At 45.3% G+C, this 17,880-nt stretch overlaps 1 protein-coding gene across 1 annotated transcript in view; it reads left to right on the top strand.

Moving 5' to 3' along the window:
* FLACC1 (flagellum associated containing coiled-coil domains 1) overlaps positions 1-17,880 on the top strand; it is a 125,407-nt gene that overhangs the window by 20,266 nt on the left and 87,261 nt on the right. The window contains exons 3-4 of the mRNA XM_073551492.1: positions 8,013-8,090; positions 15,402-15,459. Coding sequence (XP_073407593.1) covers positions 8,013-8,090; positions 15,402-15,459 — 136 coding nt within the window. The remainder of the gene's footprint in view (positions 1-8,012; positions 8,091-15,401; positions 15,460-17,880) is intronic.

Here is a 17,880-nt window from a genome sequence, read left to right as displayed (position 1 = left end):
CTCATTTCTCCTCGTTGGTTCGCCCCATCTCGTCCCTTATCTGCAAGGGAGCTAACCCAAAGGCTTGGCCCTCTGAGGCTGAAGAGGCCTTCCAGTCGTTGAAACAAGCCTTCGCCGCTGCTCCGGCGCTTCACCGACCTGAGGTTAGTAGACCTTTCACTCTCGAGATGGACGCATCCTCTACTGGGGCTGGCGCAGTCCTTCTGCAGAAATCCTCTTCTGGACGTTTTGTCACCTGTGGCTTCTTTTCTAAAGTATTTTCCTCCACTGAGCAGAACTACTCCATTGGCGACAAAGACCTATTGGCCATTAAGTTGGCCTTGGAGGAGTGGAGGTACTTACTGGAAGGTGCCATACATCCATTCAAGATCTTCACGGACCATAAGAACCTGGCGTACATCCAGTCCGCACAGAGGCTCAATCCTCGGCAAGCCAGGTGGTCCCTATTCTTCGCCCGCTTTGACTTTGAGCTACATTTTCGGCCCGGCGATAAGAACGTTAGAGCGGATGCGTTGTCAAGATCATTCCTGTCGTCTGATGCAGAGGAAGAACCCTCTCATATCATTGATATATCCAAAGTAATTACTGTGGCTCCTGTCAAGTTAACCACGTTACCTCCAGGAAGAACCTTTGTGGCTGAGAATAACCGAAAACGAGTGCTAAATTGGGGGCATTCGTCCAAGATTGCCGGCCACGTTGGTGTCAAAAAGACTTTGGACTTAATCTCTCGCCATTATTGGTGGCCTTCACTCTCCCAGGATGTTAAAGACTTTGTAGCATCTTGCCCGTCTTGTACCCAGAACAAGATACCCAGACAACCACCCTCCGGTCTTCTGTTCCCGCTTCCCATTCCGTCAGCTCCATGGCAGCACATAGCCATGGATTTCATTACTGATCTGCCTTGTTCTTCCGGTTGTACTGTGGTCTTGGTGGTTGTAGACCGATTTTCAAAGATGGCCCACTTCATTCCTCTTTCCGGACTACCCTCTGCTCCTGACTTGGTGAAGATCTTCATTTCCCATATCTTCAGGATTCACGGCTTCCCCCAGCACATCGTGTCAGACAGAGGGGTCCAATTCACCTCCCGGTTCTGGAGAGCTCTATGCGGACTCATGAAAGTGTCATTGGATTTCTCTTCCGCCAATCACCCCCAAACCAATGGGCAGGTGGAACGTACCAACCAGATCCTTACATCCTACCTCCGGCATTTTTCATCAGAATGACTGGGTCGGTCTACTTCCTTGGGCTGAGTTCGCCTACAATAATCACTCCAGTGAATCGTCTACCAAGTCTCCTTTCTTCATCGTCTTTGGACAGCATCCCAATGTGCCTCTACCGGTACTTCCTGTCTCGGGGGTACCTGCTGCCAATTCTCAGTCTGTGGAGTTCTCCAGGGTATGGCAGGAGACCAAAACCGCTCTCGAGAAAGCACGGGACAGAATGAAATTACACGCTGACAAGAGGCGCCTGGACGTTCCTCCATTTCTCCCTGGTGACAAGGTGTGGCTCTCCACCAAATACGTCCGCCTTAAGGTACCATCTTACAAACTGGGTCCCCGTTACATTGGTCCTTTTGAGGTCCTCAGGCGGATTAATGATGTTGCTTACAAATTGAAGCTGCCTCCTTCACTCCGTATTCCCAATTCCTTCCATGTGTCTCTCCTAAAACCTGTGGTTCTTAACCGATTTCATCCTTCTCCAGGCCACACACCCCAGCCTGTTGGCTTGGGGGATGAGTTTGAGGTGAATGACATTTTGGCCATGAAGAAGGTAAGAGGGAGAACCATGTTCTTGGTCGATTGGAAGGGTTTTGGCCCCGAGGAGAGGTCATGGGAACCCAGGGAGAATATCCACGCACCCCAGATTTTGTCTAAGTTCCTCTCCAGTTTTAGAAAGAGGGGGCGTAAAGGGGGGGGGTACTGTCACGCCGTGCTCACCTGGGGGCGGGACCTTGGTCCTGACGTCATCTCTTCCGGAGCTGCGGTCACTCCGGGGGTCCCGTCGGGTGCGCACGCGCAGCTCTCGTTCCTTGTCTCCTCCTACATGTCACGTTTGCGCTTGCGTGCTCCTGTCAGTGCTGTATAGGGCTCGGTGCTCTCTATGGTAATGGAGGACCTGACCCGGAACCTGAAGTGGTCATGTGCTTTCTGGCTAGTTCCTGACTCGGAACCAGTAGTAGTCATGTGCTATATCAGACGACCTCCCCCTAGGGGAGGTGCCTGATTATTGTTGTGCTTCCTGGCTTGGTCTGCCGTGTCCCTGCCTGGCTGTGCGCTGTATTCAGGTCCCCTGCCTTGCACTCTGTTGTGCCTCTTGGCACATGCTCTGATACTGTACTCTGTCTCATCCTCGGTTGTGCCTCCTGGCACACACTCTGATTCCGTGCTCTGTCTTATACTCAGTTGTGCCTCCGGGCACACACTCGGACCCTGTGCTTTGTCTCATACTCAGTTGTGCCTCCTGGTACATGCTCTGATCCTGTACTCAGTCTCTTACTCTGTTGTGCCTCCTGGCACACATACCAATCCTGCGCTCTGTCTTATGCTCAGTTGTGCCCTCTGGCACACACCCTGCTCCTGTACTCTGTTACACCTCCTGGCACACCTGCTGCCTGACTTAGTGCTCTGACGTGCTCCTTGCACGCATCCTGCTTCACTCACACCCGGACGAACGAAGTCTCTGTATACCACGTGTTCCCGTGTCCACACTTTACACGTTCCTGCAGACACACTCACCCACTCATGTCTCCTGTGAGCCGGCCGCCTGGTGCCAGCAGTCGTGGTGCCTCACCCCCTGGGGCTTGTCCCTGACACTCCCTGTATAGGGGGTGGTCTTCACTAGGTCAGCTCGCCCTGGGAGGGTTGGTGTCACGACCCAGAGGGTCCACTCCAGGAGTCGTCACACATAGTTATCACCACCAATGCCAGTGGGTGGGGATGGGCGCTCACCTGGAAAGAAAGATTCTCCAGGAATAGTGGCCAGCGAACTTACAGGCCGAATCATCCAACTGCAAGGAGCTTTTCGCGGTTTGGGAAGCCCTAAGATGGAACTAGACTCAGCTGCGGGACCAACACGCAAAGGTCCTATCGGACAACGTGACGGCAGTATCCTTCCTCCGCCACCAAGGGGGGACCAGACACTGGAAACTCCAGAATCTGGCAAGAAAGATCTTCACCTGGGCAGAGAAGACATTTCTATCAGTAACAGCAGTCCTTCTCGAGGGGTCACAGAATGTCATGGCGGACTACCTAAGCAGACAGAAAATCCAGCCCACAGAATGGGAACCAAATAAGGAGGTGTTCCATTGTCTTTGTCAGCTCTTGGGCAGACCCCAGATAGATTTGTTCACAACCAGGAAGAACTAGAAGATGGACAGGTTCTACTCTTTTAACCCGGCAGACAACCCAGAGGGCGTCGATGCGTTGAGTCAGAGATGGGGGACGGTCCCTCGCCTACGATTTTCCTCCAATAGCACTTATCTTATCCTAGCTGTACTCAGAAAGATACAGGACGATCAGGTGACAGTACTCCTGATCGTCCCATACTGGCCAAAAAGGAGTTGGTTTCTGCTTCTGGTCATCATAGCAGCAGAAGATCCGGTACTACTTCCTCAGCGGGAGGATCTCAGACCGGACCCTGATGGATATCATCAGGAACCAGGAAGACTCCATCTCTTAGCATGGATCCTGAAAGGGACATCCTGAGAGCTCGGGGCCTGTCGGACCAGGTCATATCCACGATCCAGGCAAGCAGGAAGTCGGTTACTTCTGTGATTTGCTATAAGATCTGGAAGAGATTCTGTCCGGAAGGTGGCAGGTCTGACTTATCGGCAGGAAAACCAGATATTCCAAACATCCTTGATTTTCTGCAGGCAAGCTTTAATAAAGGACTTAGGCCCAGTACCCTAAAAGTCCAGATATCAGCCTTAAGTGCCTTCTTCAATTATCCCCTGGCATCTCATCCTTGGGTAATAAGGGTTGTTAGGGCAATACAACGCCTGCGCCCTACACGCAGAGGATCCATTCCCCCCTGGGATATAACACTGGTCCTTAGATCCCTGTGTTCTAATCCTTTTCTTCCCAGGTGAAGATTTGTCTATTTCTCACCGTACCCTGAAAACCACATTCTTAATAGCCATCACCACGGCGAAACGTATCGGCAACATTCAGGCCTTATCCATTCGTGACCCATACCTATGGATTTGGGATGACCACATAATCTTAAAATTAGATCCAGCGTTTGTTCCAGAGGTAGCCTCCTTTCAGAACCAAGATCAAGAAATTATCCTGCCCTCGTTCTGTGAAAATCCATCAAACGAGAAGGATCGGGCCCTACACTCCTTAGACGTCAGACAGGCCGTCATTGATTATGTTGAGGTCACGAAGGGTTGGAGACAGGATCAGAACCTGCTGGTTCTGTATGGGGGCAAAAAATAGGGGAAAGAAAGCCTCTAGGTCCACAATAGCGAGATGGATTACATCCATGATTTCCCTGGCCTATCATGCGCAGGGCATCCGCTCCCAAAAGGTCTAAAAGCCCACTCAACCAGAGCCGTCTCAACCTCCTGGGCGGAGAGGGCGGGGGCTTCAGTTAACCAGATTTGTAAGGCCGCAACATGGTCCTGGCTATACACGTTCTGTAGACCTTTCAAATTAGATGTATTATCTACTCAGCAAACTGCCTTTTGGAAGGAAGGTTCTCCAAGCAGTGATCCCACCCTGAGGAGTTACGTTCGAATTCTCCATGGTGCTGTCAGGAGGGACGTCCAGGAAAATAGGTATTAGACCTACCGGTAATTGTTTCCAGGAATCCATCCTGACAGCACAGGTAGGTAGTCCCCCCCCACCCTGATTATGTCTTGTCATATGTGGTAAATTAATATGATGTTATCAATAAATGTGTTAAGTTGTGGCACTTGGTAAAGCTACGGGTGGAGGCGCGGCAGGGGGCGGGGCTTAGCGGCGGCCGTGCGCAGCCCGACGCTGTGGCCGTAAACGCTAATGTGAAACTAACCTTACAGCCTTGGCTGCTATCAGCGAGGGTAATAACTTCTTCCCCAGCAGATTATGGCTGTTATTCAGCTATCATTTGCCTCTAACAGCAACTTGTGGAACAGAGCTTTTAACCTGTTACATCCCGTTGTCAATCTGTGACCGCTGCATTAACAGCATGCAACCCAGGGGGACATGCTTGTTCTAACCACCCACCAGCACCTCATTGATATGACCGCGGACCACCAATGGGTTGCTATGACAGCCAAGGAGACTACAACATACAGTGAGAAGTAAAAAAAAAAAAAAAAAAAAAAAATGAAAATAATAAAACTAGGGTTCAAATCAATTTATTTTCCCCCATTAAGAAATTAAAAATAAATACATATATGTGGCATCTCCATGTCCGTAAAAGTGCAATCTGTGAAAATAGAAAATAATTTTGCGGTCCTTTTACTAACTCTTCCCCTCTCTCTCTTTTTTTTTTTTTTATATTCTCTCTTCTCTTTTCTGTTCTTCAAATTTTCTTTTTTTAGCTTTCCTTTCTACAGGACTAATTATTCTTTTGATGAAACCCACTTACCACATTTCAGGTCCCTCGTCAGTTTTTCTTAAGGTTTGCCAGACAAATTTATTTTCATGTAAAGGAAGGAAGGAAGGGAACCTGTCATGTAAAATAATGTTATTAACCTGCAGATATGGGGTTAATCTGCAAATTAATAGCGTTCTGACAATGTGTGGCCTCTGCACGGAGAGTCCCGCTGCCGGGAGGAAATGAACTTTATTCCCATTGGCTGTGTTCGGCTTCCAGTCATAGCATTGACGCGGGTTGAGTCACCGCTCTGTGTATAGAGGGTAGCATCTGTAACCGTGCCTGCGACACTGACTAACAAATGGTTCTAGTGCTGAACTATTAGTCAGTGCCGGGGTTGAGGTTACGGCCTCAACTCTTCAAACACAGCAGTGACTAAATAAGTTCTAGTGCTGCCCCTATGACTGGAATCCGACCACTGCCGGGGGGTAATTAAGTCCATTTCCTCCTGGCAGTGGGGCTCTCCTTACTAGTACTGCACACTGTAAGGACACTACTAACCTACAGATTAACCCCATATCTGCAGGTTGATAGCATTATTTCACATGACAGATTCCCTTTAATTGATGCTTATCAACATGGTATTTACAGTTAGGTCCATATATATTTGGACAGAGACAACATTGGACAGATTAGATAATTGTAAATAAAATGTTCATTTCTAGTACTTGGCTGAAAACCCTTTGTTGGCAATGACTGCCTGAAGTCTTGAACTCATGGACATCACCAGACGCTGTTTCCTCCTTTTTGATGCTCTGCCAGGCCTTCACTGCGGTGGTTTCAGTTGCTGTTTGTGGGCCTTTCTGTCTGAAGTTTAGTCTTTAACAAGAGAAATGCATGCTCAATTGAGTTGAGATCAGGTGACTGACTTGGCCATTCAAGAATATTCCACTTCTTTGCTTTAATAAACTCCTGGGTTGCTTTGGCTTTATGTTTTGGGTCATTGTCTATCTGTAGTATGAAACGATGACCAATCAGTTTGGCAGCATTTGGCTGGATCTGAGCACACAGAATGGCTCTGAATACCTCAGAATTCATTCGGCTGCTTCTGTCCTGTGTCACATCATCAATAAACACTAGTGACCCAGTGCCGCTGGCAGCCATGCATGCCCAAGCCATCACACTGCCTCCGCCGTGTTTTACAGATGATGTGGTATGCTTTGGATCGTGAGCTGTACCACGCCTTCACCATACTTTTCTCTTTCCATCATTCTGGTAGAGGTTGATCTTGGTTTCATCTGTCCAAAGAATGTTCTTCCAGAACTGTGCTGGCTTTTTTAGATGTTTTTTAGCAAAGTCCAGTCTAGTCTTTTTATTCTTGATGCTTATGAGTGGCTTGCACCGTGCAGTGAACCCTCTGTATTTACTTTCATGCAGTCTTCTCTTTATGGTAAATTTGGATATTGATAGTCCTACCTCCTGGTGAGTGTTGTTCACTTGGTTGGCTGTTGTGAAGGGGTTTCTCTTCACCATGGAGATTATTCTGCGATCATCCACCACTGTTGTCTTCCGAGGGCGCCCAGGTCTTTTTGCATTGATGAGTTCACCAGTGCTTCCTTTCTTTCTCAGGATGTACCAAACTGTAGATTTTGCCACTCCTAATGTTGCAGCAATTTCTCGGATGGTTTTTTTCTGTTTTTGCAGCTTAAGGATGGCTTGTTTCACCTGAATGGGGAGCTCCTTTGACCGCTATTTCCTTCACAGCAAAATCTTCCAAATGCAAGCACCACACCTCACATCAACTCCAGGCCTTTTATCTGCTTAATTGAGAATGACATAGCGAAGGGATTGCCCACACCTGTCCATGAAATAGCCTTGGAGTCAATTGTCCAATTACTTTTGGTCCCTTTAAAAAAAGGGTGGCACATGTTAAGGAGCTGAAACTCCTAAACCCTTCATCCAATTTTGATGTGGATACCCTCAAATGAAAGCTGAAAGTCTGAACTTCAACTGCATCTGAATTGTTTTGTTTAAAATTCATTGTGGTAATGTCGAGAACCAAAAGTAGAAAAATGTTGTCTCTGTCCAAATATATATGGACCTAACTGTATGTAACCTGATGGTTAATATCATTATTTTAAGTGATGGTTTGCTACTTCAAAATATTTTGAAGTTCTCATTTCTTGCATAAATAAATAATAAAAAGAAAATGTAAAAATTAACTCAATTGGTAAATGCTGTAATGAATAAAAAATCTAAAACTTTTCCACTGGTGAAACATCATCTTCTGCACTTGCTGGGATTCATGCAAGTATTTGCCAAAAAAGGGTACAGGGAAATGCGGTTCTCTAATCTCATTGTGTGCTGCAGCGCTCCTGGCATGAAGGCCATGCTGGCAGAAATACCTGATATCTGATATATAGGAAAGATCCGTATCATAGCTATGAAAATGGTGCTAGTAATGCATCTATAATGCTCTTTTTTTACAGGACATCTCCTCCAACATTTACTACTTTCCAGGACCCTGGAAGAGAGCTGCTGTCTGCCAAATCATGCTCTCATGCCAAGTATGTCCACTAGATCACCCCTTTATAGCATTATGTACGATTTTTTTTTGTTACTGTATTTTGTCTTTGCTCAACCATATAATGATTAGATTGAATTGAATCTGTCAGTAGGATCAACCCGTCTATATGGGCATGTAGGTCATAAGCTGAATAAAATGATGCCTGTGATCTTATGTTTTATTCCAGAGAAATCCACATTTTTCCTTTATGTAAATGAGCTGCTAAGATCTCAGACTGAAGATAGATTTCCCCAAGAATCTGCCTCCAGAGCTTATTTTATATAAAAAGGGCAATTACAAGTGTAAGGAATGTGATGATTGACACTTTGCTCTAATAATCACATACAGCTCTGCAGTGAGAGCAGAGCTAACGGTGTGCCGCAGAGCTAACGGTGTGCCGCAGAGCTAACGCATTACAACAGAAGTGAATTTTGTCCTATTACAGAGATTTGCAGCAGCACTTGTCCTGTCATAGTGCTGTCAACTCTGCTGCAGAGCCATTATAACTATGTACAGTTGTGCTCAAGTGTTCACATACCCCGGCATATGTTATCATATGAATGATAACACCAAAACTTTTTCTCCACTCATGGTTATTGTTTGGGTGAAGCCATTTATTGTCAAACTACCGTGGTTTCTCTTTTTAAATCATAATGACAACCCAAAACATCCAAATTACCCTGATTAAAAGTTCACATACTCTGGCGATTTTGGCCTGATAACATGCACAGAAGTTGGCACAAATGGGTTTGAATGGCTATTAAAGGTAGCATCCTCACCTGTGACCTGTTTGCTTCTAATCAGTGTGTGTGCATAAAAGCTGAATGAGCTTCTGGGATCCAGACAGACTCTTGCATCTTTCATCCATCATCCAGCTACTGACATTTCTGGATTGTGAGTCATGAGGAAATCAAAACAATTGTCAACGGATCTACGATCAAAGGTAGTTGAACTGTATAAAACAGGAAAGGGATACAAAAAGATATCCAAGGAATTGATAATGCCAGTCAGCAGCGTTCAAACTGTGATTAACAAATGGATAATCAGGGCTTCTGTAAAAACAAAACCACGGTCAGGTAGCAACAAAAATTTTGCCCACAACTGCCAGGAAAATTGTTCAGGATGTGTGGCGCCCCCAGGAGTATGGTCACCACAGTGGCATTACCTTCGTCCTAGGGAGTGTGATGTCATGCTTGGAAGCGATAAAGGGTCTCTCTGTCAGCTAAATCAACACACAGCACAGTTCCCACTCCAGGCCAGCAGAGGGAGCTCTGAACCAAAACTGGGGGAAGAGCTACTCTCTGGGGGCCAGGAAGGGGAAATTAGGAGTTGGTGTGAGGAAGGCAACGTGTGTGGACGTGAGGAGAGGAGCTGGAAGATTGAGCAGAGTTGAATGCTCACTTCTAGCTTATAGCGCATGATCTGGAGCCCGGTCTCCAAGGTTGTATGGATACTGATGTTCCTGAAGCAGAAAACGGAGGAATAGGAATCTGTAAATGCTCTGTTCCCATATAAGACTTGGAGGCACAACAGCAACGGGTGAGCCAGAAGAGATAGAAGGCTACAGCTGTCTGCCATACGAGGGAGTTCTAAAAGAGAACAAGAAGGAGGAACTTCAGTGTAACACAGTACTGCATGTACCTCAAATAAGCGCTAGAAAGGAGGCTACACAATCCATCTGCATAGAGAGATTCCTAAGTTGCTTCCAGGCCGGCCAGTCTCTGTTCCATCTGTAATCTGGAATTCTGGACTGCATTTACCAAGCACAGTAAAGGTAAAAGAAACTGCACCCTATTGTGTCTTTGCCTTCTTCCTGCAAACTCTCCAGCACTGCTACATCTCTGTGCCAGACACTACACCCTCTTCCTCAACACCTATCCTCTTCATCTACTCTGCCCTGGGACTGCAGCCCTACCTGTGGAGGGCTACAACATCATTGCTGCACCACACCATCTGTCCCAGAGGATCTGCTTGCAGTGTTGGCTTAACCCCTTTATTGCGGAGCACCACAGGTGGCGTCACGTATCATCCACTCATAAACTTTAAGCAGCCAAGCTTTAACCCCTTTTTACGTGGACACCCAGGGCCACGGACCGGGTCACCACTACTGTGACACTTCCCTCTGAGATACCGGCCCGGTACCGAGTACCCCTCTGCCCTGGCGGGCGACCCATTTGCAAGGAAAATCCCACAAGTATCATCGGCTAAAATACTAGACTCTCAGAAAACTAGCGGTGTGGCTGTTTCAATATGCACAATAAGAAGGCACTTGAAGAAAAATGGGCTGCATGGTTGAGTCGTCAGAAGAAAGCCATTACTGCGCAAATGCCACAAGAATCTTGCCTACAATACGCAAAACAGCACAAAGACAAGCCTCAAAACTTCTGGAACAAGGCAATTTGGAGTGATGAGACCAAATTTGAACTTTTAGGCCACAACCATAAATGTTACAATTGGTGAGAGGTAAACAAGGCATATGATGAAAGGAACACCATTCCAAATGTAAAGCACGGAGGTAGATCGCTGATGTTTTGGGGATGTGTGAGCTACAAAGGCACAGGAAACTTGGTCAACGTTGAATGAAAGATGAATGCAGCCACGTTATCAGCAAATACTGGAGGCAAATTTGCACTCATCAGCCTGGAGGCTGCACATGGGACATACTTGGACGTTCCAATATGACAACGATCCAAAACACAAGGCCAAGTGGACCTGTCATTGACTACAGAACAAAGTGAATGTTCTGGAACGGCCATCTCTGTCTCCTGATCTCAATATCTTTGAGCCACTCTGGTGAGATCTCAAGCGCGCAGTGCATGCTAGATAGCCTAGGAATTTACAGGAACTGGAGGCTTTTTGCCAAGAAGAGTGGGCATCTTTACCATCTGAGAAAATAAAGAACCTCATCCAGAACTACCAAAAAAAGACTTCAAGCTGTCATTTATGTTAGAGGGGGCAATACACGGTATTAAGAAATGGGGTATGTGAACTTTTGATCAGGGTCAATTGAATGTTTTGGGTTGTCATTATGATTTAAAAAGAGAAAACACAGTAGTTTGACAATATTTTAGATGGCTTCACCCAACCTTCTGGCGACTCAATCTTGCAGACCATTTTTCTTCAAGTGCCTCCTTATTGTACATCTTGAAACAGCTACACCACTAGTTTTCAGTGAGTCCAGTATTTCAGCTGATGTTGTTTGTGGGTTTTTCTTTGCATCCCGAATAATTTTCCTGGCAGTTGTGGGCAAAATTTTTGTTTGTTACTACCTGACCATGGTTTTGTTTTTACAGAGCCCCTGATTTTCCATTTGATGATTGCTGCTGACTGGCATTAACAATTCCTTGGATTTCTTTTTGTATCCCTTTCCTGTTTAATACAGTTCAACTACCTTTGTCTGTAGATCCATTGACAATTCTTTTGCTTTCCCCATGACTCTCAATACAGAAATGTCAGTAGCTGGATGATGGATGAAAGATGCAAGGGTAATTTGGATGTTTTGGGTTGTCATTGTGATTTAAAAAGAGAAAACACAGTAGATTGACAATAAATGGATTCACCCAACCACTAACCATGAGTGGAGAGAAAGCTTTGGGGTTATCATTCATATTCTCTGGAAAAAAAAAAGGATAAGAAAGCAAAAATGCTGCCGGGGTATGCAAACTTTTGAGCACAACTGTACTTATGTGAACTATATGTCTTATTGGGGCTTTCTATGTGAGAGAAACAGGACAGAAACCGAGAGAAAGGATTGAGGTCTTATCGCCACACGATTACAGATTGAAAAAAAAAAAATTACCAGTTGCCAAGCACTTCTGTGGTCTAGGACACAACATAAACAATATGAAAGTTGTCATATTAAATGCAATCTTAAATCACAAAAGCATCGGAAGATTTGGGAATACAAACTTATTAGTCTTTTGATTCCCTCCACACAGGACTAAATCTGTCAGGAGGATTTAAGACTAAAGGGCCTGTCACACTAAGCGATATCGCTAGCAATATTGCTATAACGTCACTGGTTTTTGTGACGTTATAGCGATATCGCTATGTGTGATACTTATCTCCGACCGCTCCCCCGCTGGTTATCGCTGATCGCGCGAGAACGTGTTGGACCGTTTCTCGTCGTCAGCTTCCTGCTGGGCTTCCTGCTGTGATGACGAGCGACGCGTGGACGCGGGCGGGAGGACGTCAGGATCGCCTCTTCTGACAGGTAAGTAGCAACCCCCGACCCTGCGATGTCGCTGGTGAGATCTGCCTGTGTGGCAGCTCACTAGCGACCACTTAGCGATGTACCAGCGATCCTGACCGCGTCATATCGCTGGTCGGTATCGCTGGTGCATCGCTAAGTGTGACAGTACCTTTACTACAGAATCTGAGGAATCTGCTCTAGAGACATTGAGAGCACCAGACCTCTGATCTTACTTGGATATTGGGACTATAATAAAACTTTCACACTACTTATCTAATCAAATTAAGGATTCCTTCTCTGAGATCAGTTTGTGTATGTAAATGTTAATTTATTATACCATGCCTCTTTTTTTTGTTTGTGCATATATTTGTGTTTCTTCAGAAACTTTGTTCTACCATGCCTGAGGAAGGGACCTAAGAAGTCTCGAAAGCTTGCTTTATAACATCATTTATTTTATTTTTGTTAGCCATTAAAAGGTATCATAACTACAAGATTATCTTGCTTTTTCCACTGAGCTCATTCTTTTTTCAACTATATAACACTGTACCAAACCCTTCTTTTCTTTTAACTTGATTATAAATAACACAGCACAGAGGAACTTTGTATCATTGAAATATTTTTGCAGTGATGTCAGCTCTGCTGTGCTGTCCCACCCAACACACACTGGCTGCTTGTGAAATGGAAGCTAACGCACTGAGAGGACAACTGCAGTCAAATGTGCAACAGAAGTGAACTTTCATTAGTGTTAGCACTGCAGTAGTACAGTGTTAGCTCTGCTGTACTCTTAGTTCTCATCTTACTGCAGAGCTTTGTGTCAGTATGAGAGCAAATTGTCAGTCTTTACATGTCACACTGGTAGCTCGACTTTTCATTTAAAATTAACTCTAGGGGCAGTTTCTCGCAGAGATCTATGTCCAGCCCATAGATCTTAGCAGCTTATTTGCACATATCAAAATCGAGGATTTCTCTGAAGTAAGACATCGAATCACATCAAGGTATCATTTTATTCCGCTTCCTGTGACCTGCATGTCTATATAGACGGCTTATCGCTTCTTATGGAACGTATTTTTTGGACTTTCATGCGCTGCTTGACATAATACACAATCCAGTTATATTAAAAGATCAATAATGTATTCCCATTTAATCCCAATGCGTTTCTAAGTGGAAAACAGTTCTTCTTCAGGGGTTGACAAATATTTGTCAACCCCTGAAGAAGTGTTTTCCACTTCGAAACGCGTTGGGATTAAATGGGGATAAATGATTGGTCTTTTAAAATAACTGGATTGTAAAAACACACATGTGACATGCACAAGTGTGAACACGTCGATCAGACAATGCTCACACCACCCACTAACTAACTGAAATACAACAAGAAAACACAGAATGACAGATTTGCAAAAATACTCTGCAATAAAAAATGGCAGTTATCAGCAAGTGCTGGATAACAAATACAGGGTATTTAGTTGATACGTTTTTTTTCGCAAAAAAATGTACACCAAGCTGCTCCACCACGTCAAGGTAACCCCTATCGAAGCAGTCCCTATCTAATGTATTAAAAACCTGAACATGTGAACAGTGTCTAATATGAACATGATTCAGACAGGCCGCTCCCTAGTATGGGCTTGTGGTCTGAGACAGCTCTTATGTGCACGTCACACAAGAGAGGGGTGGGGTCTCCCAAACCATGCTAAGCAAGGAAAAAAAAACGGATTAAAAACACACATGGTTTGGGAGACCCCACCCCTCTCTTGTGTGACGTGCACATCAGAGCTGTCTCAGACCACAAGCCCATACTAGGGAGCAGCCTGTCTGAATCCTGTTCATATTTGACACTGTTCACATGTTCAGGTTTTTAATACATTAGATAGGGACTTCTTCGATAGGGGTTACCTTGACGTGGTGGAGCAGCTTGGTGTACATTTTTTTGCGCAAAAAAACGTATCGACTAAATACCCTGTATTTGTTATCCAGCACTTGCTGATTACTGCCATTTTTATTGCAGAGTATTTTTGCAAATCTGTCATTCTGTGTTTTCTTGTTGTATTTCAGTTAGTGGGTGGTGTGAGCATTGTCTGATCGACGTGTTCACACTTGTGCATGTCACGTGTGTTTTTAATCCGTTTTTTTTTCCTTGCTTAGCTTGGTTTGGGAGACCCCACCCCTCTCTTGTTTGACATGCACATAAGAGCTGTCTCAGACCACAAGCCCATACTAGGGAGCGGCCTGTCTGAATCCTGTTCATATTAGACACTGTTCACATGTTCAGGTTTTTAATACATTAGATAGGGACTGCTTCGATAGGGGTTACCTTGATGTGGTGGAGCAGCTTAGTGTACATTTTTTTGTGCAAAAATAGTATCTACTAAATACCCTGTATTTGTTATCCAGCACTTGCTGATTACTGCCATTTTTTATTGCAGAGTATTTTTGCAAATCTGTCATTCTGTGTTTTCTTGTTGTATAACTGGATTGTGTATTATGTCAAGCAGCGCATGAAAGTCCAAAAAATAAGTTCCATAAGAAGCGAAATACTAGAGGTCACTTGTCTGACCATTGGACGTGCAGCAGCTGACTACTTCCATATGTCTGATCTCTCCTATAGCGGGTGAGTGGATTTTTATACTTTTTATACCATTATCATCAGATAAGACCCTATTGCGCTTCTTTGTTCCTATAGTGTATTATATATAGACGGCTTAGGAAGGTTCGTCCTACTGACAGATTCTCTTTATTAAATTAGGGCTATACTCACATCTGCATTTGGACATTCCTTTGGTGGTCCATTGTTTTAGACAATAAAAATAGAGCAGCATGCAAAAATATTCTTTATTTTGTCTTTTATTTTTTTTTTTTATTTAAAAATATTAACAAAACATTATTCCTGCCATCAAAATTACAGAATCTTCAACTTTACCCCTGCAGACCCCATTATAAGCCAACAGATTAGTTCTGCCCAGTGCTATGGATTTTGTCATATACAGAAGCTATGATGCCAGTGTAAACAGATTATAACATTATTATTTTTTTTTTCCTCCCCGTTCAATTAATTTTTTACCTCTGCTTCATTCATCTCCTAATGTTTATATGTTAAGTTTTTCTTTTTATTGTTTCTTTGCATAGAAAATGGACATGTCCAAGACTTTCTGGCTCGAGAACTAAAAGTCGAGGATGCGCTGAAGTTAGTGTGATTACTTTCTACTCAGCAATATAGCATGATCATGGATATTATCCCTAGAGCTCAACAGATTACATGACAATGACCAGTGGATCTTTTTCTAATGTATTATCTGTTTCATGGGTCTTAAGTGTTTGCAATGTGTTATAACTACACAAATATTTTTAAGGTTTTTTTTGTATATCGAGTTAAAGATGTTTAATGGACACATCCCTTCTCTTAAAGAAAAGGCCGATTTCACATGTCCGACGTTCATGGTCAGAGTACAGATTACAATGTCCAGACTGATTGCAGGAGAACTGACCCAAACTCATCAGCTTCATCTATACCTATGAGACTATTGAGTTTGGATCAGGAGACCAACCACCATTTTGGACATCACAGTCTATTCTCGTACATTGAATGTCGAATGTGTGAAACTGACCTTAGTCTGATCACTGGGGGTCTCACCGATGGGGCCCTCACTGATAACTTAAGCTGGGGCTTTGAGCTCCCTATTTTTCTTAATTTTGATTAGCTTGAATGAAACAACAATGAAGTATATACCCTGCCATTCCTTCAAATATCTCTGTGGCTCATCAAAGCAGTAGACGATATATGCAGCGATATCCATTAGTCAAATAGACTTTGAATAGCGCAGCCCCTCGGCATCCTCAGCTACGGGTAGTGAAAACCATAGGAAGGATCAACATTCTCTGGAGTTGAAAATAGTAGAAAATGTTTATTTTTATCTTCAGTTTCAATTTTTTTTATTGAAATTTTTTACAAACATATGTGGGGGAAAGGGGAATGAGGTAGAGATGAAACTTTGTTCGGTAAGAGGGAAGAAATAGGTCATGGGAGATGAGGGGAAATCTAGATTAGATAAGGCGAGATATAAGCAAAGTCAATATCAGTAATGTGAACAAGAACAAACTGTTAAGGCCCCATCGCACATAGCGATCTCGCTAGCGAGATCGCTGCTGAGTCACAAGTTTTGTGACACAACAGCAATCTCACCAGCGAGATCGCTGTGTGTGACAGCGATCAGCGATCGGCCCCCTGCCGGTATCGCTGATCGCTCTTGGAAACCTCTGGACATTTCTTCCATCGCTGGTCTCCCGCTGGCCAGCACGCATCGCTGCGTGTGACAGGCGGGAGACCAGCGATCAGCTGGTAACTAACGTACACATCGGGTATCCAAAGGACGTGCGTCCCTTAGAAACCCGATGTGTACGTTAGTTACCAGCGCGCTGATGCAGGGAGCTGGTATCTAAGGTACACATCGGGTATCTAAGGGACGCACGTGTACCTTAGTTACCAGCTCCCTGCATCAGCGCGCTGGTAACTGACGTACACAGCGACGCCGCGCGCTTGGCGTCGCTGTGCTGATCGCTGGTGAAGCTGTCTGTTTGACAGCTCACCAGCGATCATGTAGCGACTCACCAGCGATCCTGACACGTTGATATCGTTGTCGGGATCGCTGGTGAGTCGCTATGTGTGACTCCAGCTTTAGGCTTCGGGTTCCTGTCGCTGCACAGAAGGAATCCCGAGCCTTGCATCCGGCAGTCTCCCATTCCTCTTTGGCCGCAGAGACGCCTGCTCAGCAGACTCGTCGATCCTGGCGCTCTACTCAAACCAGCTCTGTGGGTTTGGTTGCTGCTGCCACCTCTGGTCCAGCTATAGCAACGCATGCTGGTCAGCAGTGAGCTACTCCAGGGACTAAGTCCTCCTTTCGGTCCACTGAGCATGCCCGTGGGATGATCTCTCATTGGAGATCGGAGGTCACATGCTCAGGTCCTTCTCCAGCTTGGATTGGACCATCAGAAAGGTCCCGGAAGGACGCGGCTATAAAAGGTTTGCATGGCCGCTCGGCCATGCGCTAGTATAGACTGCATTATCAGACTATGAGGAGTGAGTGTCGTATGCATGTATGAATGTCTCTGGTGAATGACACATTAAGAAACCCCTACCCTTGGTACGCATGTGTTGTGCAGCCTAGCCTGATAAGCGCCCAGGCTTAGGTGTAGGTAGGACAGAGTCTGAGACAGGCATCAGTGTCCACCTGTGGCTCGGCACGCCACGGTGCACGTGCTCGACACTCTATAGTCAGCGTCTACAATGGCATCTGCAGGTACGACGCGGCGCGCTCAGGAGTTCTAAAGGGACCCTGACCCCGTGTCCTTGGGGCATAGTTCTGTGACCGCTTTCTGTGCGCTCCGTGGCCGGGCTCTGTGAGCTAAACAGGCACCGGCATTTATGTTCTGCGGTAGCGCGGCTCTGTGAGTTAAGAGTTTGCTTCTGTTCACACTGGGTGACCTTAACCCATGTGTGACCTTTTGTACACCGCTTTATACTTCCACCATTACTAAGCAGCAGTTTACCACCCCTGCACGGTGGACCCCGGGCTGCGAACGCACCTTACTATTATTTTATTATCTGGTG

This window comes from Dendrobates tinctorius, unplaced genomic scaffold (assembly GCF_039654945.1).
Source record: "Dendrobates tinctorius isolate UK_male_01 unplaced genomic scaffold, ASM3965494v1 ptg000177l, whole genome shotgun sequence".
Lineage (NCBI taxonomy): Eukaryota > Metazoa > Chordata > Amphibia > Anura > Dendrobatidae > Dendrobates > Dendrobates tinctorius.
The sequence above is the reverse complement of the archived record's forward strand: the minus strand, read 5'-3'. Positions and strand labels throughout refer to the sequence as shown.